This window comes from Manis pentadactyla, chromosome 4 (genome assembly GCF_030020395.1).
Source record: "Manis pentadactyla isolate mManPen7 chromosome 4, mManPen7.hap1, whole genome shotgun sequence".
Taxonomy (NCBI): domain Eukaryota; kingdom Metazoa; phylum Chordata; class Mammalia; order Pholidota; family Manidae; genus Manis; species Manis pentadactyla.
Genome location: NC_080022.1, coordinates 183,071,104 through 183,094,634, shown reverse-complemented (window position 1 = coordinate 183,094,634; position 23,531 = coordinate 183,071,104). Strand labels below are relative to the sequence as shown.

Here is a 23,531-nt window from a genome sequence, read left to right as displayed (position 1 = left end):
AGGAGACCAGGTTGGGAGGACAGCTCCAGGGAACACTGGTTTTCCAGCAGGGAACCAGGTAGGAGGGCATGGAGGTCAACTCAGGACAAAGGTGACGGTGCAGAGACTAGGGGCTGGTGAGGTGAGAAGTTTGCAGGACTCCCACCACCCTCTGCCCTTTCCGCAAGCATTCCAGGGCCACTGCTATATGCCCAGGAGGGAGCTCCCAACAGAGCCTTTGGGGTGGTTCAGTGCCAGGAGGGGGATTTATCTGGGCCTGGTGCCCCTTGAAGCTGGCTCTGGAGGGCAGACAGACATCTGTTGGCCAATTGGCGGTGGTGGAGGTCTTCACCCTCGCTGCCACCCCCAGCCAGCGAGGTTCCAGCTCCAGGGGAGGTGGGGTTCCCAGGCCTGGCTGTCTGGGAAATCAAATCCCAGGAGAGATGGAGGGACTCCAGAGAAAGACTTTATTGTGCAGGGGCTGATGGAGGGGAGAGGTTGCAGCCAAGATAAGCTTCCCACGTAGCCTGGAGCCTGGAGAGGGAAGATGACAATGGCCTTATTTATGGGAACATCAAGGGGAAGGCAGCCAGGCACCCCTGAGCTGTTACGGGAAACCCAGGACTGAGGCCTCTTGTCTGCCTCTGAAGGCTGCTCTTGTTTCAAGGGGCTCAGGCCCTGGTGGTCAGGACCCCCCAGCCATGCCACCCCCTGTGCCTCATATGCACAGAGGACCTGCCCTTTCCTCTGTCACCAGCAAGGAAGACGGTGACTGCTCACCCTGCAGTTTAGCATAGGAGTGTGTGTGTATCTGATTATAAGCAAGTAATCCATACCAGTGGGCACAATATAAAAGGAACCAAAAGGTACAGAGTGAACGTCAGCCACCCAGATCTCTTCCCTGGGCATCACCAAGTCCAATTTGTTATGTGACCCCTATGAAAAGGCCTGTGCTGCACAAGCAAGTATATTTTTACCCTTGAAGGGAAGATAACTTGTACACAAGTGGTAGCCGGTCATGCACCCCATTCTACACCTGGCTTTTTTTTCACTTAACAGTGGTTCTCAAAAATGGTTCTGGAACCTCATGCTGCAGAGAATTCTCTTGTCCAGAGGCACAACCATTTCTGGTGCCCTGTGGATGGACATCCAGGTGGTTTCCAAGCTTTACCTGTTACACAACATCATGTGCTGTGAGATGCTGCCCCTTCCCCCATGCACAGGTGTGTCTGTGGAGGAGAAGGTCCTCTAGGAGTCGACGGATTTGGGGAGGGGAGGGTGCATTTTTAGTTTTGGTAGAATTGCCAGATTGCTGTCTGTACGTGTGGAACCCAGCTCCAGTCCCACCAAGCCATGTGCAAGCACGCCTGGGTCTCCGACAGGCTGGCCAGTTCAGGGTCTTATCATATGTTCAGTTTTTGGCCGAAATGATAGGGCAAAAATGGTATTGAGACAGGGACCATGGGCTTAGGCAGAATAGGGTGAGGGCCTCCGGAAAAAGCAAGGCAGGATATTTGCTGTCAGAGCAATGTAACTACATTACATGCAAGGAAACCCCCTACTAAACCTCTGTGTTAAACATTAAGCTCTAGGGTCATTCTTCAACGAGATCAGATCACATGTTTTTATTATGATAATCATTTGCAATCATGTGTAAGATTCACCTTAGCATGCTAAAAGCCCAGGCCTATGTGTTGTCTTCCCTCCTTCAGATCTGAGGAGGTGATTTTGCAAACTGGGCTACTAATTTAGCATGCAGATCCAGCTGTAAACAACATAGTAAAAGGCAGGAAGGATTCCACCTTAAAGATAAGATTGCATTTTAACACCCAGGCAGTTTAAGTAGTAAGATTCTTAACTGTTCAGCAAACAGACAATAACTCAGCCCACCTTGGAGGCTGGGCAGGCAGCCTTGTTTGATATGCTCCCCGACCAACACACAGGTATCCCAGGGAGAAATCAAAGCAGGAAATTCCTTATGTTAAGTTAACTCTAAATATTCAGGGACCACTTAACAAGCCCACACCCCTAAGCTTTTCTCCACGTTCCCAAAAATCAACTGCCTATAAAACCCCTAGACAACGCACCACCATGGGCTCTCTTGTCCCCTCACTGTATCTCTCAATAAAAGCCTCTCCCTGGCTCTCCTGCCTTGGGTGTTTGCGAAATTCATTCTTCGACTCCACAAACAAGAACCCCGGCATCAATGTCGTATTGAGTTTTAGTTTGCCTTTCTCTTATCATGAGGTTCAGCATCTTTGGATATGTTTCAGTTACTTGTAATTCTCTTCTGTGAACAGTTCCTATCCTTTGCCCATTTTTCTGTTGTTCCTCTTTTTCTGATTGATTTATGGGAATATTTTTTTATATCCAAAAAATGAGGTCTTTGTTTGTGATAAAAGTTGCAGATATTTTCCCCCAGTTTGTCATTTGTTGCTTTTGTTTATGGGTAGTTTTTTTTCCATGTGGAATTGTTATATAGTTGAAGGTATCAATCTGTTTTATGACTTCCTGGAGTTTGTATAGTACTTTGAAAGTATTTGGCAGACATTTTGCTTCACCAAGATTACATATTTTTTAACCTCTGTGATTTTTTTTCCCAGTTCTTCTGGAATTTCATTTTTCATGCATAAAACATTGATCCATCTAACATTTATTTTGAGGTAAAGTGTGAGGAAGATATTCAACTTTAATTTTTTTTCCCCCAAATGGCTCCCTAGTTATTCCGAAGTGACTTGTTGAATAATTGATCTCTTCCCCCACCGACTTGAGACTCTACTTTGATCACATATTAAATAATCCCATGTGTTGAGTTCTAACTTCTGGATGCCCAAGTCTGTTGCTTCATCATCTTATTATTGATGATGATTACAGCTTTATAATATAGTTCACTACCTGTGCTCATCTCCCCTACTTCTGCTCTTTCCCTGAATTTTCTTGGCTATTCTTTTTTTTTTTTTTTTAATGTGAACTTTAGAATCATTGTCTAGTTAAAAAAAAAAATCTGTCCTCTGTGTGTCTTCAAAGTGAGGAAAATTAAGAGAATAACATCTGTGTAATGTTAATTCTTTCTATGCACAGTTTCCCTCCATTCTCAGTTATCCCTTTCCCACTGAGCAGGAGGCTCACTCGCTGGGCCATGGTGTACAGTTGTATAAGTTGTACACTGCACAGTCCTAGGACTAAGGCTGCAAGTAGCTGCCAGTCCTGCCAACAGAGTATGAGCTCTTGTCTCTGGGATAATCTGCCCGTGTGTGTATGTGATCAACAGGAATAGAAGCCACAGTCTTACAGCATGTGCCAGGTACTTTTCTAAGTACTTTATGTTTTCTAATTTATTAATCCTCACAATAAACATATCCCCAGATACAGCTAAGGAAACTGAGGTGCTAAAAGGTTAATTCGTCCAAGGTCAATGATTTGTGTTACCCACCTGTGCGTTCATGACACAGAAATCAGTTCCTGTGCAAAAACACACACAGACACACACTTGAACACACACACACACACACACACACACATAGATACACAAACACGATCACACACCTGCGTACATACACAGATGCACACCGACCTGTACACAGGGACACGCGCGCATACACGCTGCTGTCTCCGCCGGTCTCCTTTCCCATCAGCATCTCCTACGCCTCACACTCCCCATCGCCCTGCCATCTCCTGCTTTGGGACAAAGGCAGGCCCATCGAGACCCCTGTACCAGATGGCAACGGACCTCTGTGGGAGGCAGGGGCTGATTGCACTGCAGGGGCTTGGGGATAGGAGCCTCTCTCCCAGGCCGCCCTGGGAGGATAACAGGAGATGAGGGATGCAGAGCACCCAGCTCCATCCAGCTGGGGACCCAGCAGGTTCTCAGGGAAAGATATCCCCTGCCCCCTCCTCTTCCCCCAGGTCATTATCTTCAGCAGCCACTGGAAGCAACCCATCCAAGCAAAAGTCATTCGGCTCCAGGCTGGCGCCCCCAGGGAGTCTGAGGAATGAACTGCAAATGCGGACTGGGGGGAAAATTGCCCAGCGAGCTGGCTTACAGAGGCGAGGGTGTCTGGGTGCAGCGCACGTGTGTGCACGTGTGTGTGTGTAGGCGCACAAGCCGCCTGCCCCTCTGAGTGTTCTGGCTCTGAGTCAGCCCCACATCCAAGGGACTTAGTCACTAGGGGGCTGGGAATGTTATTGTTTTAAAACAAACGAGTGATGACAGGAACTAACAGAGGGTTTTTAAAAACGAGATTCAAAGGGCTCTTGAAAGCTGCTGGAGAATATGAATGTGCCTTTGAAGTGCGAATGTGCCCATTTGTTAAACAGAGGGCAGAGCGGGCTGCCTCCGCGGGCGGAGAATCAGTTTCCTTGTTAAATGGGCACCTGCCTGCTTCTCGGCCTCTGATGCTTGGCCAGGGGTGGACTAGGATCCCAAAAGCAAGGGACCCGGGGGCGGTGACCGCTCTCTCGAGAGTACACGCTCTGCAAGTGGCGCCTTTCCAAGTGCTTTGTAAGGCAGTATGCTCACATGGCAGTTATTAATAGTGACGCAGAGATGTGCCTTCAGGGAAGCAGCACCAGGTTCATGAGTGACTGAAACATCAGTGGACAGATAGCGGTCAAGGGCAGGTCCTCGCATGTGCCTGACTTGCTCTCCCAGTGGCCCCCACGGGGAGGGTCAGTAGCAGGGATGGGTTCAAGGAGGACTGCCCCCAAATAATCACAAGGTGTCCACTCATGAGATGGAGACCTTGGGCGTCGGGTGAGGGTGCTCTGTAGCCTGGCCAGTTGACCTGGGCCCTAAACGTGCATCACAGCTGCCGCTGAGTCGTCAGTCTGTCCTGGAGCCCAGAATGAAGCCTTAGAACAAATGTGAACCTGTCTGAAGACCCTGGACCTCTAATTCTGGCTACATCTGAGCGAGTGGGGATGGAGGGATCCAGCAGCCTGACAGTGGAGGGCTCCCCTCGATGGGTTCTGCCCTCAGTGCCTTAGAGGGGTCTCTCCCAGCCTGGGGAAGCAGGATTCAGGACACCCTGTCACCTGCAGCTTGAGTCAGTCCACCTCCCTATTTTCCTTGTGACATTAACATTCCTTTTGGCTGAGGTTCATTTCAGTAAGTGTCCCTCTTTCCTCCTGCCCTGGAGGGAGGAATCCGGAAGCACAGGGTGTGGAATGGATGGGGACCCCTAAGCAAGGCGGGAGAGACCGAAGCTCCTAGAGCATCAGGGTGGCTGCAGAGGTGGGGAGGCTGGTGTGCAACTGGGAGGAGAGAGGGGGAACTGGTTGGTGGGCATGGAGGACTCACTCTGACGTCAGGCTGACCCGAGGTCCAGTCCTTCCCAGCCAGGTGACCTTGGGCAAGTTACCTGCCTGCACCTGCTCCATCTGCCTAGGGGCGCAGGGCACCAAGTGAGCGACCATACAGCGGTGAGCCAGGGCTAACCGGCAGCTTTGTGTTTCCCACAGATGACGTGGCCCCCTATTTCAAGACGGAGCCCGTGAGGACGCAGGTGCACCTGGAGGGGAACCGCCTGGTGCTCACGTGCATGGCGGAGGGCAGCTGGCCGCTGGAGTTCAAGTGGCTCCACAACAACAGGGAGCTGACCAAGTTCTCCCTGGAGTACAGGCAAGCCGCGCCTTCCCTCTGCCCACTCTTGGCTGCCAAGGTCGCTGCCGTGCCCTGAAGGGGTTCCAGGGTGGGGGGCCTGTGTGGCAGTTTAGAGGCAGGGGTACCCTCTCCAGTGGTACTGGGAGACTGGGGCAGGGGAGCAGAAGTGGGGAGAGGCAAAGACAGCCCTGTGTCCCGGGGTAAAAAGACCCCTCCAGGCTGAGCCCAGTGGAGGATGACTGTGGGGTGGGGCGGGGGCGGGGTGGAGGTGGGGGTCGGGGTTGGAGATAGGTGGCGGTGCAGCAGTGGGCCGGGCAAGGGCGACGGGGTGGGGAGCTCACTACAGGCAGCTGGGGTGGTGGCCGTGCATGTGGCCAGAGGCCCCTGCCCAGAAGAACCCTGCTATCTCCCGGGGAGGCTCTTAGAGGGGCCTGGGTCCGAAGAAGCGGTGGGATGCGTGGCGACCTGGGATCAGTAAGGGGGCACTTACTGGGATCCTTTGTGGGGCAATTCGGGTGGGACATGAGGGGGCCTGCCAGGGCCTTTGGGTTTATCTCCACTGTCTGTCTGTGTCCATGCGCTGAGCTCGGACTGGCCCTTCCCTCCCAGGACATACCGCCCAGCTGGGAGTAAGGAGAGGAGGCCGAGAGAGGGCCTCAGGAGGGCAGCCTTGCTGCTGCAGGTGTGAGCGGAAGGAACCACTCCCCCAGCCCAGCCTGGTCTCACCTTTCCCTCCTGCTTCTAGTCTCCCATCTCGGCCTTTTTTATTGGCTCCCAACCCTGTGGTTGGTGATTAATCCCTGGCCCTGCTGTACACAATCGGTTTTGCTGGGGAAACAAGATTGTCTTGCCCTGGGGATGTCCATACAAATCTGCCGCCGGGGACAGGAATGCAGATGAGAGGAGGGGTTTGAGTTGCTTAAGGACCTGTGCCTTCAGGAGAGCCGGGAAGCCGAAGCCGGGAGGCCAGAGGTTACACTGACCCCTACCGCCTGGTCCCTTTGCCCTGGCTCTGGACTGGGTTGGCTCATGGGTGGCCTCCTCCTTTGGCAAGGAAGGAGCAGGAGGGGCCAGGGCAGGAGGACCACCTTGCCCTCTGTGGGCAGTGAGGGACCCCGGCCAGGATGCAGGAGGCCCTCCAGTGCCGGCCACTCTGGGCCTCAGGTCTCCAGGGGGCCCAGGAGGAGACTAGGGGCGCCTTCCTGGGAAACCCCTGTGACGGTTCTCCTCGGGGAGCCCAGAGCCGCTCCCAATGCTGTTGGGCACCCCTTGCCAGTCTGGCCAGTCTCTTGCATCCTCTGGGATGGTGGAGGTGCTTGAGTCGGAACACCGGCAGCATGCGAATGGCGGATCATGGTTGGAAGTGGTGCCAGGGCCTCCCAGGCTTCCCTTGACTCCAACCGGCAGGGAGCCAGAGGCAGGACCCAGGAGGAGAGTTGGTTATTTATCTGATCCTCTGAGAACAGCTCTCGGTCCCTCAAGGCATCCAGGTAGTGGTCAGGGTCCAGCTACTGATGATGGTAACAATAATTGGCAATGAAAGGCAGTGCCTTATATGGCAGACATACTCTGTGCTCTCTGTGATTATTTATTTAATCCTGCCAGCAATCCTACGAGTAGGTTCAATTATTTTCCCCATTATACAGAGGAGCAAACTGAGGCATTTAATCTCAAACTAGAGAGAGCAGACAATTCACCCTGGGCCTCAAAAATAAATGATCTGACTCCAGGGCTGGAATTCTTTACCATCCACCACACTGCTTCTCATTAAAGGATTGCTGCTATCACTTCCTTAATGTATATCCTAAGCAATCTTTCTGCTAACTGTGCAAGTTCTAGAAAACAAAGCAGTAGGGAGAATGCAAATACTCCCTTTCAGAGCTCAGTTGTGTGGAAGTTATTTGAAGGGACAAAAGTGAGCTTCCACTGGGGATCGTCCCGGCTCCTCGCCTCCAAGAACATTGGCCGTTGTGGTGGGGCTACGCTGTGGCCCGGTGCAAGTCAGTCAGGATTTTCCTGGAACGCACAATGCGCTGCACCCACGAGGGAAAGTCTGCCCTCCTTATCATGGCCTCCAGAACTCTTCGTGATCTGCTCCTGATAGCATGTGCCTCGCCTCCAGTTATTCCCAGCGGAGGTGACATGCTGCCACCAAACAGGACCCTCACGTCCTGAGTCCTAGCACAACTCCCTGCAAGTGCCCTCTTTGTCCCCTTTTCCCAAACTGTCCTGTCCCCTCCCCTGGAATATGGCCCCTTTCGGAATCTTCTCTTTCCTGCAGGGCAACAGCTCTTGCAGAAAGCCTTTCCTGATAGAACAGGTGTGTTTTCTCGGTCACCTCTCTCTCCCACATACATTCATTTTGCCTCTCTCTGCCCTTCGTCATTGTCCAGAATACATCCATTGCACCTTGCCTTCTGATTATTTACATGAGACACTGCAGGTTCCAGGGATCTCAGAACTCAGAACCAAGAACTTGATACTGCCAGGCCCTTTCCGGTCTGGACTGCTCAGCTGTGCCCACCTCTGGATTCAGACTTCTTTTTCACATGGTGAATGACACTATAAGTTCAGGATCATAGGCTTATAGCCACATGATTTCAAAGTATAAGGAACTTCCCTGAAAATTTCATGTATAAAATCCCAGGGAAGGACTCTGGTTGGTCCAGCATGGATCCTCCCTGACCAGTTGTGGTGTGCGGAAGTGCAGAGTACCATGATTGGCCAGGTCTGCACCGTGTGTCTACTCCAGGCCACAGGACACTGTCTGTGTGTGGCAGGCCCCACACCAGAGCCACATGGTGGAAAGGATGGTGAAAGTTGTTAACAGAAGGGAAAAGGGTATCTGGCAGCCCAAAGACACCTGTGTCTACTTTACCACCCCTATCCCCAGTGAGGGCCTGGCTCATAGCAGCTATTTTTTAATTCCTTTCCTTCTTTACTTTTAATGTTGAAAGTTTTCAAATCTTAGAAAAATTATAAGTACATTACCATAAAAACATGTATGCCTTTTACCACCCACTAATTGTTGATATTTTGCATCATTTTGCACACACTCTCGCTTTCTCCAAACACAGATATATATGCATGTTTTTGCTGAGTTATTTAAGAATTAGTTGCTGACATCATGTCACTACCCCTTAGTAGAATTTTCTGAGAATAAGACACATTCTCTTAGAGAATCACAAGGCAGTTTCCACACCCAGGAAATTTCACATTGATACAATGCTGTTATCTAATCCACAGTCCATGCTCTGATTCTCCATGTGTCCCACTTAGGTCCTTGGTGGCCACTTTTATTGTTGCTGGATTCAGGATCCAGTCAAGGACCACATTGATTTTAGTTGTTGTAACTCTTTAACCTCCTTAAATCTAGAACTATTCCTCATGGTTTTTCCTGTGCTTCACAAGGTGGACATTTCTGAGTGTTCAGCCAGTTGTGCAGAATGTCCCCCAGCTGGATTTGTCCAGTTCTATCCTCATGATTAGACTCACATTAAACCTTTTTGGCAAGAACATTACTTAGAGGTGCACCCTTGTGGATGCTTCATCCTTGAAGGCACCCAGTGTGAATTTGTCCCATTACTGGTGATGTTAGGTTTGATCAGCTGGTCAAGGTGATGTGCACCAGATATCTGCACTGTCAGGGTTACGAGGTGTCTTCTTCCCTTTGGATGATAACCTGAGACTGTGGGAATATTTGCCCCAGGAATCTCCCACCCAGGGGTTTAGTATCCATTGGTGAGTCTTACCTGAACCAGGTATTACTATGCTGGTTGTGATAAGCAGATTTTCCATTTCTGTCATTCCTTTGACTTTACATTAGTTGCATTCTTCTGTAAAAAAGAAAAAGATCTTCCCTTTCTCACCTCCTTTGAAATAATTTACATTTTTAACTCATAGATAATATTTCCTATTCCATGCATTTAAATCCATCCGTGTCATTATTCATCTTGATGCGCGTAGTAACCCAAACTTGGCCAGTAGGACTTCTCCATTCTGGATTCTGGGTCCTTGCGACAAGCCTCCATTGGAGTTCTAGCACTTTCTTACTTTTTAGCTCAACAAAAGTTCACAGGTTCACCTTTTAAATAAATGCATCTTGAAAACTGCCTCATGTAGGAGTTTGGCCAAATTCTCCCCCTATGGTTCTCTGACTGCTGCTGAGAATTTCCTAGTCTCTCGCAAACCCTAGGCTTTGAGTTGGGTAGTGAAATCCAATTTTCAGGCAGAAAGATGACTGAATTTACTCAGCAAGTTGAGAGAAAATAAGATCGGAAGTGCTGCCATAAATTTAACTATATCTCCCACCCCATCTCCAAGGAAGAGGTTTGCATTCACATCCAGTCTCCAGGGGTCATTATTCTCTATAGGATCTGTAACGGAATAGGTCTAGGGTATGTGTGTGTGTGTGTGTGTGTGTGTGTGTGTGTGTGTGTGTGTGTGTGATATCTACACAAAGGAAAGCCTGTGTAACTTTCTGAGTACCAGTGACTGTGGCTATGTGTGGGTCCACATCCACCCAAGGGGCATTGTGGGGTTCAGCCCACCTGACACAATCACACTACCACTGACTAGCTCTGTGACCTTGGGCGGAATTGCTTGGCTACCCCACACTTGGTTTCCCACCTTGGAATTGGGCTCAGGAATGCCTACTGTGGGGGGTTATGGTGAGAATTAATGAGATGATGGGTTAAGCCCAGTCCCTGGTGCAACAGACATGACAAATGGTACCTGCTGGGATTATACAAGGTGTCATCTCAATAGAATGATGGGACAAATCTGGTAGGAAACCCACCAGACCTCTGTGCGAGGTCTCGCTCCTCCCAAGTGGTCAGGGGGCTCTGTACACCTATTCCAGCAACAAGACTATGACCCACGACCCTTTTTAGAGCTCCTCTTCATCAAGTCCTGTGAGAGCTCCATGTTGGTGACATAGTCTATCCTTTTTGAAACCATCCTTGAATTCCCAGTTTGAGAAATAAAATAGCTCTAACAGTTGGGGGTACACTTGTGTACAAAGCAAAATCAGACTCTTAAAGAAATGAGATATCCCATGTGGGTGGGATACTGCCTGGGAAGAGCCTCCCCAAGGTTTGGGCATCGTTCCTCCGCCACCCCTACCAGTGGAAGAGCACACAGCCTCACACAGCAACTGACAGTGTGTGCTGGGGGGCGGTGGGGGCAGGGTGAACACAATACTCAGTGGACGTGTAAGGTCTCCTGTGATGTTACAGTGTGTGTGTGATTCCTTCACAGTCTCAGATGCATGATGAACGATTGTGAGCTTGTGTCCGTGCAAAGCCCACAGGTGTGTTTGTGTAACTTCCTAACTGCATCGGATGGTAACTCCTGTAAAGGTCAGGCCATCTTACGCTGCCACCGGAGCCTCTTCCAGCAGATGGCTCTCCCACACCCCCTCCCACTCTCCCCTCCAGGCTGTCTCCCAGATTGAATCAATTCTGCCTCAGTTTGCATCCATTTCACCAGCCAGGGCTGCACAGCTGGGGACAGAGCTCCACCAGCTCAAGAAATGGCAGGTCAGGCAGCAGGGATGGGGGAGAAGGGAGGGAGGGTGGACCAATACCACCTTCCTTGTGACCACGTTCTGGCAAAGTCATTAACCAGATTATTTTGTCCCGCCCTGGTTAAGACCTTCTCCCATAATTATTCTCACATGTAAAATGAAGAAAAACAAATCAGCTAGGCAGATCTCACACACACACACACGACTCCCACGCATAACCAGGTGGCACACGCAGAGGAGGACTATTCGTCCAGGTTCGCTTGGTGCCGGGAACTTCACATACACCATCTCGCAGCAACTCTAGGTGAATGTTTTCACCCTCACTTTGCAAACAAGGAACCTGAAGCTCAGAGAAATTTCAGAATTCGTCAGTCACCCAGAGAGTAAGCGGCAGATCCAAGCAGTCTTCTGACCTGAGTGTATTCCTGGGCTTTCTGCAGGGACACACAGCCTCCCGATCTGGCGTCTTTGTCCCTTTGTCATTCTCCTGGCCCAAGGGCCAGGAAGCCAGGGGCCTCTCAAACCCCGGGAGGGGCAAGCGTAAGGGTGTGAGACCAGCCGAGGTCTGGTCCTGTCCTGGAGGCCCCAGACGGCCCCTGGGTGGTGTGCAGAAGGGCAGGTGTGTAGAGGGAAAGCTCAGGTGAGCTGGGCTGGGTGTCCGGCTGGCTCCAGGGTGGGTCTCCAGCCCCAGGGCTAGGCTGATGTCCCTGGAGGTGGAGCCGTGGTGTGGGGACCTGCGCAGGCTCAGCAGTGGGGAGAAGAGAGCCATGGTCTCTGTCTGGCCGAGGCAGGGACCCACAGCGTGAGGCCCCAGCTAAGCACAGAGCTATGCACAGGGCACAGCTGCCGCCTTTGAAATTCTTCAGAGGAGAGGATGAAGGGAAACTCTCCGGGCCAGCTGCTTTGTCTCTCGCTTATCCTCTGGCCTCCCCTTAGAAGTGAGAGCAGGCAGCAGAGGCCAGGGAGGCAGGGTCTTACAAGCAGCAGTGCTGGGAGTTTGGTGCTATTATATCACTGCCTCATAGCTAGGAATCACAGCTCAGAGAGGTTCAACAATTTGCCCAGGGTCACACAGCCAGACCTGGAGAGTCATGTTTCAGCCAGGATCTTTCAGGACTCAAGCCTGAGACCCTCTTGCTGCTCCAGGCTGTCGTGCATGCTTGTCTTCTCCCAGAGCAGTGGCACTGCCAGGGTGCAGCTTTCTGGGCATGGCCCCAGCCAGCCTTCTAAACCAGGGCAGAAAGAGAACTCCTCAGGGCTAACACATGGAACTTTCCACAAGCCCAGACCTGTCCAAAGTGCACCACATGTGTTAACTCTTCCTAACAAACACTCCAAATGATTGTCTGCCTCGTGTTCGGCCCCAGACCAGCCACTTTCCCTTAGGTTTTTGTCCTCAATCCCTAACCATCAGCAGCTCCTACAGGAGAGCCTCTTGATGGGAATGTGAGGCTCTGTGGGTCAGTTCCCTGCCCAAGGCCCGAAGTCGTAGAACCAGGACAAGAGCCAGGCGTTCTCCCTCCCGGCCTGGTGAAGGAACGTCAGAAGGTGCTGCCGTTTGCTCGTTCATCAGACAGGCATAGGACCTTCTGGCTGGCACACAGCTAGGCAAGAAGGACGTAGGAAAGGCAGTGCCAGCCCTGCCCTCCCGCCACCCTTTGGAAACATTAGTTCTAGCCGAGGAGCAAGATGTGCACTCATGACCCATAAGTGCCAGGACTAAAGAGTGACTGCAGGTGACAAAGGCCAAGACAGTGTCCCAGGGAAGTTTAGAGCAGCCTCTGGAAGACATGGAACCTGAACCCAGAGGGGAATAGACATTGGGTGTGGTGGGGCAGCGAATGGGAGGAGGCCCTTGTGGCTCGCAGACAGTGGGCACTGGTGACGTAGTGCTGACTGAGACAGGAGGGCCTTGTCCTCACAGAGCATGTGGTCCAGAGCAGAGGTGGAATCCAGTACTTCTGCAGGTGTAACAGGACTGCAGGTTTGATAAGTGCTATTGGGAGAGCACAGGTCAAGGAAAGCGTCCCTGGGGACACTGAGACCTAGAATAAGAGTAGAGCTAGCCTGGGCAGGAGGCCGAGGGAGGGGGGACGTGCACGGACGCGGAGGCAGGAGGGGCTGCAAGGGGGCCAACGGGGACAAGGAGGTCAGGACTGGAGAAGTGGACGGGTCAATCAGTGGGGGCTGTCGGCCATCTTACGGAGCTGTGTGACCCATAGGTGCCCCTTTCCAGCCCTGTGTCTCACTGCCCCTCTTCACCGAGGGGCTGGACAGCTAATTTACCAGCTGTCTCTGTTATTTAAAGCCACCTCTCTTCCACCTGTCCTGTTCTTACACACCTATGCTTCCTGATCTTCCAAGGATCAGCGCCAGCAGCCCCCAGGATGAGTCCCAGTCCTGACACTGACCCGCTGTGTGCCCTTGGGCGAATTACTTAATCCTTGCCTCAGTTGCCCAGTCTGTTAAATGGGAATGGTAACACTAGGAGCTATTTCCCAGGAGGTTGTGAGTGTCGTATGAGATCAAGTATGTGGAAGGGTCTCTGGCCGTTGATGGCTTTGAAAACGGAAAGGGTGGCCCAGAAGCCACCAGGTACACACCGGGCACCTGTCCACCTGGGGGGGCAGACTTTCCCCACCTCATCCTTTCTAGCCAGGGCCTCACTCCTGGGAGGTCCTCTCGCACTTCCTCAGTGGAGCCGGAACCCCCTGCCCTCTTCCAGCCTCGTTGGAGATTTACTCCAGTTTGGCCTGAGTTTGGACATCTTGTCTGAAAATTGAAGGCTGCTGGTGAGAAAGCTAAAGTGCAGGAATTAGTTATGATGGGCATAAATTGAATTTTAATAGAGATGTCCGTGGCACGGAGCCAGTGCACTCAGGCAGAGGGAAGGTAGTAATTAAAAGTTAACGAGTTTAGAAATGTCGTAATCCTCAGGGAGGGATGGGGGAGGTGGGCCAGGAGGAGGAGGAGGCCCCCAGCCAAGTGTGCTGTCCTTCCCCTGACCCAGAGGCCCTCCTCCTGCTCCCGAGGATCCCGGGAAGGGAGGGGGGCTGCAGGGAGCCGAGCGGGCCCTGTGACTGCACACAGCGGGCAGGCCTCCAACAGCAGTGGAGTTTGAGGGGCCCCCAGACATCCCCTGTGCTGCCCTGGGGGACAATAACAGCTGGAGCAGGGGTCTCAGCCAGGGCGCTATTAACATTTGGGGCAGAATCATTCTGGGTGGCGGGGTGTCCAGCAGCATCCCAGGCCGCCATCTACTACATGCCAGTAGTCCCCCAACTGGGACAACCAAAATTGTCTTGACAATGCCTACTGTGCCTCGAGGGGTCCCAGCAGTCCCTTAAGAACCAGTGACCTAGAGCGAGGCACTGGTGCTCCCCAGGACTTCCCCAGCTGAGCCAGAGTCGCCCCCCGTGGGCACGCCCTGCCATGCTAGAGTCACGGACGGGCGTGGCCTGGGCCCAGCTGGCCTGGCCTGGGAGCAAGGGAGGGAGAACTGGCTGGCCACCCTCCAGCCCCCGTTGGGCTCTCTCTGCCTGGTCCATGTCATCTCGCGACAGTCCAAGTAGACAGCACATCCTGTCGCATAGAGGTGCCTTCAGCAATGCCGCCCTGGTTCCTCGGTGTGGGGTGCACAGGGCACAGCTCCACCGCACGCATGAGAAGACGGAGGCTCAGAGAGCCCCACGGCCTGGCCCAGCTCGTTCACCCGGTGAGCGAAAGGCTCCAGCTCGCAGGAGTGCAAGTCATGCACTCCTGTCCCTTCTGGGCCGCCCTGCAGAAGTGCAGGTGGGGAGACTGAAGCCTCTGTTGGAAGAAAACATGGGGCCTGTTACCTGCAGCGGCTCCCACCCAGCTTCCACAGGTGCCCGAGGACGCTTCCTAACAAGGCCCGGAGGCCCTGCGGCCTGGTCCATCCCCCCACGCTGGGGTGGAGGCCACCCCCTGCTTTAGGACCGGCTTTTCCGGGGCCGGAGGGGGCCAGCCAGCCTCAGGGTTTGCAGGTGAGTGATGGAGAAGCCAGGAGAGAGGTGGATGGGTGGGGGAGAGGCAACAGGGAGAGCCCTGGGGGGTCAGGGCAGGTGGCGGACAGAGAGGGACACCGCTGGCTTCCTGTGCCTCGGGTTGGCGACGCAGTAATTATGCCAATTTAGATAAATAAGTTCAAAATGTAAGGAGAAAGAAGGAAAGGGAAAGCAGAGTGTCTGAAATAGTGGCTGTCTCGGTTTCCATAGCAACGTGTTTCCTCACACTCGTTCATGGGTCCCGGCTCGGGGAGGAAGTGAGCCCCCTGCTCCCGAGGAAGCCGGAGATGGGTGGTGGGTGTCACCTCACTGGACCGAAGAGAAGGGGCACTGGGAGCTGGGGGGCACACGCCCAGGGCCTTGGGAGTCACACAGCCATACAATGGCCCCACTGGCATCTAGGCCAAGCCCTCTCCCTGTCTTATGCTGGGACGCACTGTGGCTCTGAGAGGAAAACGGCTTTCTGTAGTGTCAGGATCAGAATTCACACCCAAGCCCCTGAGCCGCCTCCCCCCAGTGCTGTTGCATGTCACTGGGCTACCCAGCTGTGCAGTGTTCTGACGACGGTAGAAGGCAAGGACTCCAAGATCCAGTTTGATTCGGTGACATTTCCCTCGTCAGGCTGAGGTCTCAGGATGTGGGAGGGACACAGTGTGCAGCGGTGGCAGGCACTGCCAGGCCCTGCAAGAGGGAGGCTGGCGCCCAGATCGCTGTGTCCGGCCCTGCCTCTCTCCCTTGGGTGCCCGCTGAGCTCTCTCTGTGTCTCTGGGGCTCAGCGCATCACTCTGAGGCATGATGGCCTCAAGAACCCCTGGGGACAGGGCAGGGAGGACATTCCCTGAAGCCCTGGGTTTCCCCCAAAGCTGGGACAGGCAGAGAGGAGCTGCTCTCTCAAATGCCCCCATGTGGCCTCACTTCTGCTCACACAGTAGGACAGCTCCGTAGCCAGCGCGACCCCCACCACGTGGGCACAGTCTGTGATTGACGCCCACAGGGCAGCCTGACCAATCCATTTACAGACGCGGGAACTGAGACCCAGGGGTGAACTGATACACCGAAGGTCACACTGCAAATTAGCGTTGGGGCCAGGGACACGCGCTGGCCGCCGGCCCCAGTGCACAGAACCATCTAGAGCGCACAGGTGTGCACACACAAGCCACACCCTCCCTGCTCCCCGCTTACCTTCTCCCAGTCTCCAGCGACTGGTGGATTTCCCGCAGCCAATCCCGGCAGCCTCGGACGGGTGGCCGCGCACCCAGACTCCCCAGAGTGCAGAACAGAACAGGCAGATGAAGCATCCGCTGTGCTTTAATGAAAGGCTCCCAAGGAAAGTTCTTCTCTGATGAACTGAGGCTATTTATTTCCAAACACAAGGAACTTAATATGCGAATTAGGAGGGGTTTGTTCATTCATCACCTGAAGTTGACAGATTGGAAGTTGGTCTGAATCCCTGGTAACCATTGTGCCGAGATGGGCACAGGGCGGGCATGCGTGGCTGGGTCCTTAGGGAGGCGGGGGAGGTGGTCTCCATCAGAGGCACATATGTTTGTTATCTGGGTTATTCCGATGTATGGAAATGAGATGTCCATTGCTCCTCCCCACGCAGCTGGACTGGAGACCCCCTTGCCCTGAGAACCCCCCTCCCTCCTCCCCTCCCCCCACACCCTCCCACAGGGGCCCCCCCGCTTGGCTCCCAGCCAGGACACACAAAGTAATTAGATCTTGACTCAGTTATGCACTCAGGCAGGCAAATAGTCTAGACAGATGCCTGGGAGTTGGGGGCTGCCGTGGTGCTGCACCCCCTCATACGCCTGCCATGCCCTTTTCAGGCCCATTTACAGGGGATTTCTCCATGTAAGAGGCTCAAGGTGGGCTCGGCCCTGTGTTTTTTTGCCCCAAGAGGAGTCTCCGCCCCTGGTGACTGGGAGGTGCTGGGATGTCCCCAGTTCAGTGTCAGCAGGGAGCAGATCGCCTTTTCCAGATGGCAGCCCACGTGCGGGTCCCCAGGGCCTTGTTAATGCAGTTTGGGTCTGGTTCCCCCACCAAGTACCTCTGAAGTTACCTCGAAGGGTGACCTTGGAAAACCCAAAGAGAATGGGCAGACGTAGAGGTGGCTCTTGCTGAATGAAGGCCGGAAGGTCAGGGCCGGGCGCTTGTCCGTGGGGCCAGATGCCGAGGGTCTGAGCAGATGTTGGGAAGGGTGGGGAGGGGAGTCAGCTCTGCGCCCTGGGGCTCAGGGCAGCTAATCACAGCTCTCTACACGAGGTGTTGTGGCAGCCCGGGCTCAGCTCTGCAACCCAGCCTGGCTTGCTGGGCAAGACTTGTCCTAGATGAGTGGTGTCGGGCCCAGTATTATGGGCTGGAAGAGGGGCCCGAGGGCAGTGCCTTCTCCCAGGACAGAGGACTAAGTGAACAGTAATAACATCAATAACCCCAGTGGCAGCTACCTCGTAGTGAGCGCTTACCGTGTGCCTCGTGCCAGGCTCTGTTGTAAGCACGTCACAGGTACTAGCATATTACATCCTTACTGGGTGGGCACTAGAGCATGGTGGTTAAGAACACAAAACCTAGAGGCAGCCTCCGGGGCTCTGCCATCTACTGGCTGTGTGATTTGGGCAAGTTGCTTAACCTCTCTGTGCCTCGGTTATCAGCCAAATTTATTAAAATTAAATGTGACCTCACAGACTAGTTGATGAGGAATAAATGCATTATCACAATGTAAAGTGCACATTTAAAAATAAACAGTGCCTGGTTTATTTATTTTTTATTATTACCTCTATTTTATAGGTAAGGAAATGGAGGCACAGAGAGATTAGGCAACTTGCCCAAGGTCACACAGCAAGTAAAACACACACAGTCAACAACCCTCCTCCTCTACTGGTACCCACCTCCCCTTATGGCATTTGACCCCAAAGCCCTCAGCACAGCGCTGGACACAAGTTTCTGTCCTCGGTGGAAGGGCAGCCAAGACTCTCACAAAGGGAGATGTCATCCAGAGCTTGTGGGGCACAGGGAACAGATGCTCTCCCTGCCCAGGTGCCTGAGCCTTGGGATTCAGGAGAAATGCAGGGACCTCAGGTGGAGAGAAAGAGCATCAGCCCTGCCTGACCTTGAGCCAGGCCTGTCTGGAAGGCATCCCACCACCCCCCACCTGGCTGGTGCTGCCGGGCAGCCCTGCAGGTCAGGGAAGCCTCTCCCCTGCTCCCCTCCTGACCTGCCTGGGCGGGCGGGGGTGGCGCATCCTCCAGCCTATCAGCATCCATTATCCCACAAACATCTGGCCTGGGGAAATCCGGAGCCTGTGAAGACCAGGGGGCAGGGCACAGCCAGGCAGAGCGTGCCAGGGTTCACACCCTCACCGGCAAGTTAATGCCTCCAGCACCCCCTGTCCCACCCTCCTTAGCATTAATCAGCCGCCTTCCTTTGTGCTCACTGAAGGGGCCCTGACAGTCGTTCCTGCTCAGGGATGCACAGCCCTTGTTCCCTCCTGCTCTCTGGGACTTGGAGATGCCCAGGGCCCGGGGGGTTCAGCTGCTTCCCAGCTGCCTCCTGGGCAGCTTGTCATCCTGGCAGGTTGTGGGGGGAACTGAAAAGGCCCAGAAATGAAACTGGGGGGCCGCACGTTTCCAAGCACAGTGTGGCGGCAGCGGTAACATTTTCATGTAAACATCAGAGCTGATGGTACCCAAAGAGCATGGAGACTACGGTCTTACCGTCGTCGTTACTGCTGATACGCAGAGCCTGACGCAGTGACTGGCACACTGTGGCACTCCCATCGGGTTAATGATTTACAGTAATAATAAACCCATGAGGACACAGTTCTTGTGTGCTGTCCGAATGTCAGACACCGTGCTAAGCACCTTGCAGTCACTTCTGCTATAATGCGGTAGAAATGTTTGTAAAAATCACCACAATGCAAAATCACACAATAAAAACCACAGTGCTAATGGGGGAGACGGGTGTGGGAACAACACTCAAAAACTTCATTAGAAACACAAAAAAAGAGAGGAGCCTAATAAAGACAATTACATAGTTTCGCACATACCTGTTAAAAAATGCATAAATACTGCAGAAAATATCTCACTTTTCCTTGGAAAAGACCTGATGCTTGCTTGTGGGAGTGGGCGTCGGAGGTTTGCAGCTAGCTTCTGAGTGATTGTTAAGTGGTGGAAGCAGGGTTGTCTGAAATGAAAAGGAAAGATGTGAGACCAGATGTGGGTGGTGAGCCCATAACATGAGGTGAGCTGAGGATACTCGGAAACGTGCGTGTTGAGCATAACTGCTGCTCCATTCAGCTGCGTGCGGTTTTCTGCGTTTACCTGGTGTTTCTTGGAGGCAGAATCACTAACAAGCAAATGCAAACCTCAGGTTATGCTCAGATTGTTTCCAAATATATCAGTCACATTGGAACAGATGCATGTTTTCAAAACAGGCAGTAGAACAGAACTGTGTGGGTTTGTATTTTCCATTCGACAGCCACCCCTGTTGTGCCCCTTATACAGGCGGAGTGCTCCAGGCCTAACGAGATTCAGCCCTTGTCTAAGGTCGCATGCTTAGGACGAGGTGCAGCTGGGATTAGAGTGAAGGCCAAAGTGAAGTTCTTAAAAGACTATCATTCTTTGGGACTATGGCCAGACGCATCAGACTGTGATGAGAGTCATTTCACAGATGTGCTAACTGAGGATGAATGAGGCCACCCCCTGCCCTCTGTCATCGCGCGGGATTGCTTCACTGAAACCTTAAAATCAGATCTCCCTTCTGCGGCTACTTGCCCCAGCCTCCCTCTCATCTCCCACAGTCCCTGTCCTGGACCTGCCTCGTTGGAGACCCGCATCTCAGACGGTGGTGTGCTGTGGCACATCTCCCCTTGCAGATCCCCCCTCTGGCCGTCTCGATGGGGCCCGTGACTCTGCATTTCTGACCTGGCTCCGCATGGCGCCCGTGCTGCTGGCCCCCACACCACCCTCTGAGTGGGAAAGCTGGAGAAACCTACAGCCTCTTGACGCGCCCCCCAGCCCTCACCATCCATCTGTGCCCCGCTGGCTGGACTTGCCTCCCTGCCCAGCCAGGCTGGTCATCACCATCTTGGCTCAATCCTGCCAGTATCTTTAGCTCCCTTGGATTGTGGCCCATCTGTCACAGCTTCTGGGAAGAACCCCAGGCTTTGGTCACCCCCTTTCAACTCACCCTGCTCCTTTAGGAAGACCCAGGGCCTAGTGGAGAAAACTACCCACCCGTGTAGACGACACAGGTATGAGCTCAAGGTACCCCCCACAGCAGCCTTCCAGCCATTCCTTGGGTCTGCTTGCTCATTTTCCACTTGCACTCCATGGAAGGCCCAGCCTAACACCTCCCCTGCGTTCACTGCGCCCCTACAAGGCGCCTGGGCCGAGTGCCCCATCTTCACACGGGATCTCACCCGCCTCCCTTCCAGGTCTGAGTCTGTCACGTCCCCTCTCTACTTCTCCCTTGAACCTCTCCTTTCCACCGAAGTGTGAACATTTCCAGGTCTCTCCATTGTCGGTAAAATGGACAGTCAATCCCCAGTCCCCTGTTCAGCCACTATCCCTTCTTCTCCTGCCCTGGCCCAAGTCCTGCGTTCTCCACTGGCTCACCCTCCCTTCCGTCCACGGCCCCCTGTGTCCATGCAGGCTGCCCCCAGCCCTGAGGCGCCTCCTGAGGCCACCATCAGCAGGCGTCTCCCACCTTCCCCTCCCCTTGGCACCACACCGCACGGGCGGCCCCAGCATCCCTTCCCTGGCCGATGGCAAAGACCAGCTGGCCCCCAACACTTTGGTCTTGACCAGCTCCAGCTCACCATCCACCCCATAATCAGAGCAGCCTCGATAAAAATGTAAATCTGCTTATTTTACGTCGAAAGTTGGCAAGCATTTCTTTGAAAATGATCCCCCAATTGAGTTACTCTCACCCTAGGCAGCAGGCAGTTCTCTCTGAGGGGGGCTCCTGGGTCAAGGCAAGGCCTGGCAGCTCCCCAGAGGCATTTCTTCCTGGGATATGAGGAGAGAATTGCCCTCTGAGCAGAATGAGGGCCCCAGGAGAGGTCAGGGTGGGGACACATCTGGGGTCAGCTGGTCCTGATATTGCATCTGGTTTTGCTGCCCTCTGGCTGGGTGACCTCAGGCAACTTGCTCAACCCCTCTGAGCCGAGGTCCCCAGCTATAAAGCGGGATAGGAGTTCCTTCCCTCGGCAGTAAATGTGGGAATGAACCGATAAAGCAGGCCAAGTGTTTGCTCAGCATCCGCCCCTGGCATTACTGTTGTCCTCAGAGGGAGGAACCCTGCTACCCCGCAGCCGTTCCCATCCCCCTGCCTTGCCGAGGGCCTCCTTCCTCCCCCACGCGTCTTCTCGCTCAGAATCCTCAGGGACTGCCCTGCTGATGGGAATCCTTAATGAAGCCTCTTCTTTGTTCATGGAGAGTAGTCGGTAGGCCCAGAAGGTCACCAGCAGACAGTTATCCGCCCCAGCCAACTCAAGCCAGGACTGTCACAATGCCAGCTCAATAATACCACCCTCCCTCGTTGACCGCAGGCCCTGGGATCAATCCAGGCATCGTGGAGCAGGGAGGCCCAGGGCCACACAGGGCTCAGGGGCTGCAGGGAGGGGAGGCTCAAGCTTGCGGGCCGCCTCTGTCTGAGCAGCCGCCTTCGGGCCACCCTGCATATGGAGCCGGCTTGTCCTGCTTCCTAAGGGTCTGCAGAGAAAGGAGGCACCCAGCCTCATGCACCCCTGCCCCTCCCACATTGTCTCCTGGCCTTGGTCCCACCTCCCAGGCAGGAGGAAACCTGGCTGGATGAGTTTCCTGTGGCTGCTGTAGCAAATAACCCCAAACTCTGTGGCTTAAAACAACACGAATGTATTCTCCTACAGTGCTGGAGGTCGGAAGTCCTAAAATCAGGGTGTTGGCGGGACAGCCTTCCTCCTGGAGGCTCTAGGAGAAAAGGGACCTCGTCCTTGGCGGGGCTTGGCTCTCCAGCGTTGCACGGCCGTCTCCCTGTGTGTCAGAGCCTGGATCCTTCATAGTAGGACCCCGTTCTTAATGGGGTAAGACTTACCCTAATGACTAACTTGGTTACATCTGCGGAAACTCTCCAAATAAGATCACACAGGTGCTGAGGGTTAGGATGTCCACACATCTTTTGGGGGACCCGATTCAACCACAATACTGTAAGGTAACGTATTCACAGGCTTTGGGAGGTAGGGCGTGGGCCTCTTTGGGGGCAGTATTTGGCCTTCCACAGTGGCCATTTCATTTGCTCATCCAGAATGTTCCTTGAGCAGGTATTGTTTTAGGCATGGTACGCAGGGGCCATGGGTCAGCGTACAAGACATGGCTTTAGAGAGACACAGCCAAGTGCATAGGACATTAAATTAACTTGAACAAATGCACCAGGTCTGATGGGAGAGAACTCTGGGGTAGCTTGGGGCAGGGATTCAGGAAGGCTTCCTGTAGGGGACATCCCGGTTGAAAGCAGAGATTCTGCAGGATAAGGGGAGAGGGGCAGCTCGTTTTCATCAGAAACTGCCAGCAGTGAGGGAGAGCTGCAGGCAGAGGCCGACAGGGTGCTTCCCGCTTCCTGGAGGTGGGGTCCTCACAGCCCCCACGCCCAGCGGGCTCCTGGCACGCAGGTGCTGCAGCCCCTTTGGGTGAGAGCAAGTCCCGCTGCTCCCCGTGGCCTGCCCTCACCTGCTCCGTGGGGTGGACCCTGCACTCCAGCGCCCGTGTGTCTGCAGGGCGTGAGCTGAGGCCTGAAGAGACAGGTGCATGGACCTCACATCTGTGACCATTGTCGCCTTCTCCCCCGTATCATGGCTCCTCCCCTCTGCTCACTGCAGACCCCCAGGCTGGGAGGGCACCCCCTGTGCCCTAATACCCCACCTCCAAGGGCCAACGAGTCCTCTACTAACCAAAGACCCATACTCTGCAAGGGGGTGAGTCTGTGACTCCCACCTTTCAGGGACGCCGGAGGACGCAGCTCACCTCTCCTAGGCCTTGCTGCCTCCTCTCCTGCTCCCACTCTAGCCCTGGAGTCATCCTCAGTCCCCCCTCAACCTGCCTCTGCGGCTGCTGCCTCCCTTCACAGGGTGACCCCGACCCCTGGCAGGAGCAGGCATCCCCCTTCCTCCCCAAAGCACCATTAGCAGCCCATTGAGTGCCTAACAGACTTACTGACAGTGTGGGAGGGTTATTACAGCACCAGACAGAAACCGCTTACAACAGCGGAAAGTTCTGGGCCTGGATTGCCATGCGTCAGCACGGCTGTGCCCTGACATCAACCCGCCAAGGCCGGCGTCCTCGAGCTTGCCCTCTGCGTGTGCACCTCCCTCTCTGCCTCTCTGCCCTGTGTGTGTCTCTGTCTTTCTGTTTCTCTCCAC

At 53.9% G+C, this 23,531-nt stretch overlaps 1 protein-coding gene across 2 annotated transcripts in view; it reads left to right on the top strand.

Moving 5' to 3' along the window:
* The window catches only part of SDK2 (sidekick cell adhesion molecule 2), a 244,260-nt gene that overhangs the window by 110,939 nt on the left and 109,790 nt on the right, over nucleotides 1-23,531 (top strand). For both annotated transcript variants that reach the window (XM_036900084.2, XM_036900083.2), the window contains exon 2: nucleotides 5,440-5,599. In XM_036900084.2, the coding sequence (XP_036755979.2) occupies nucleotides 5,440-5,599 (160 nt within the window). The remainder of the gene's footprint in view (nucleotides 1-5,439; nucleotides 5,600-23,531) is intronic.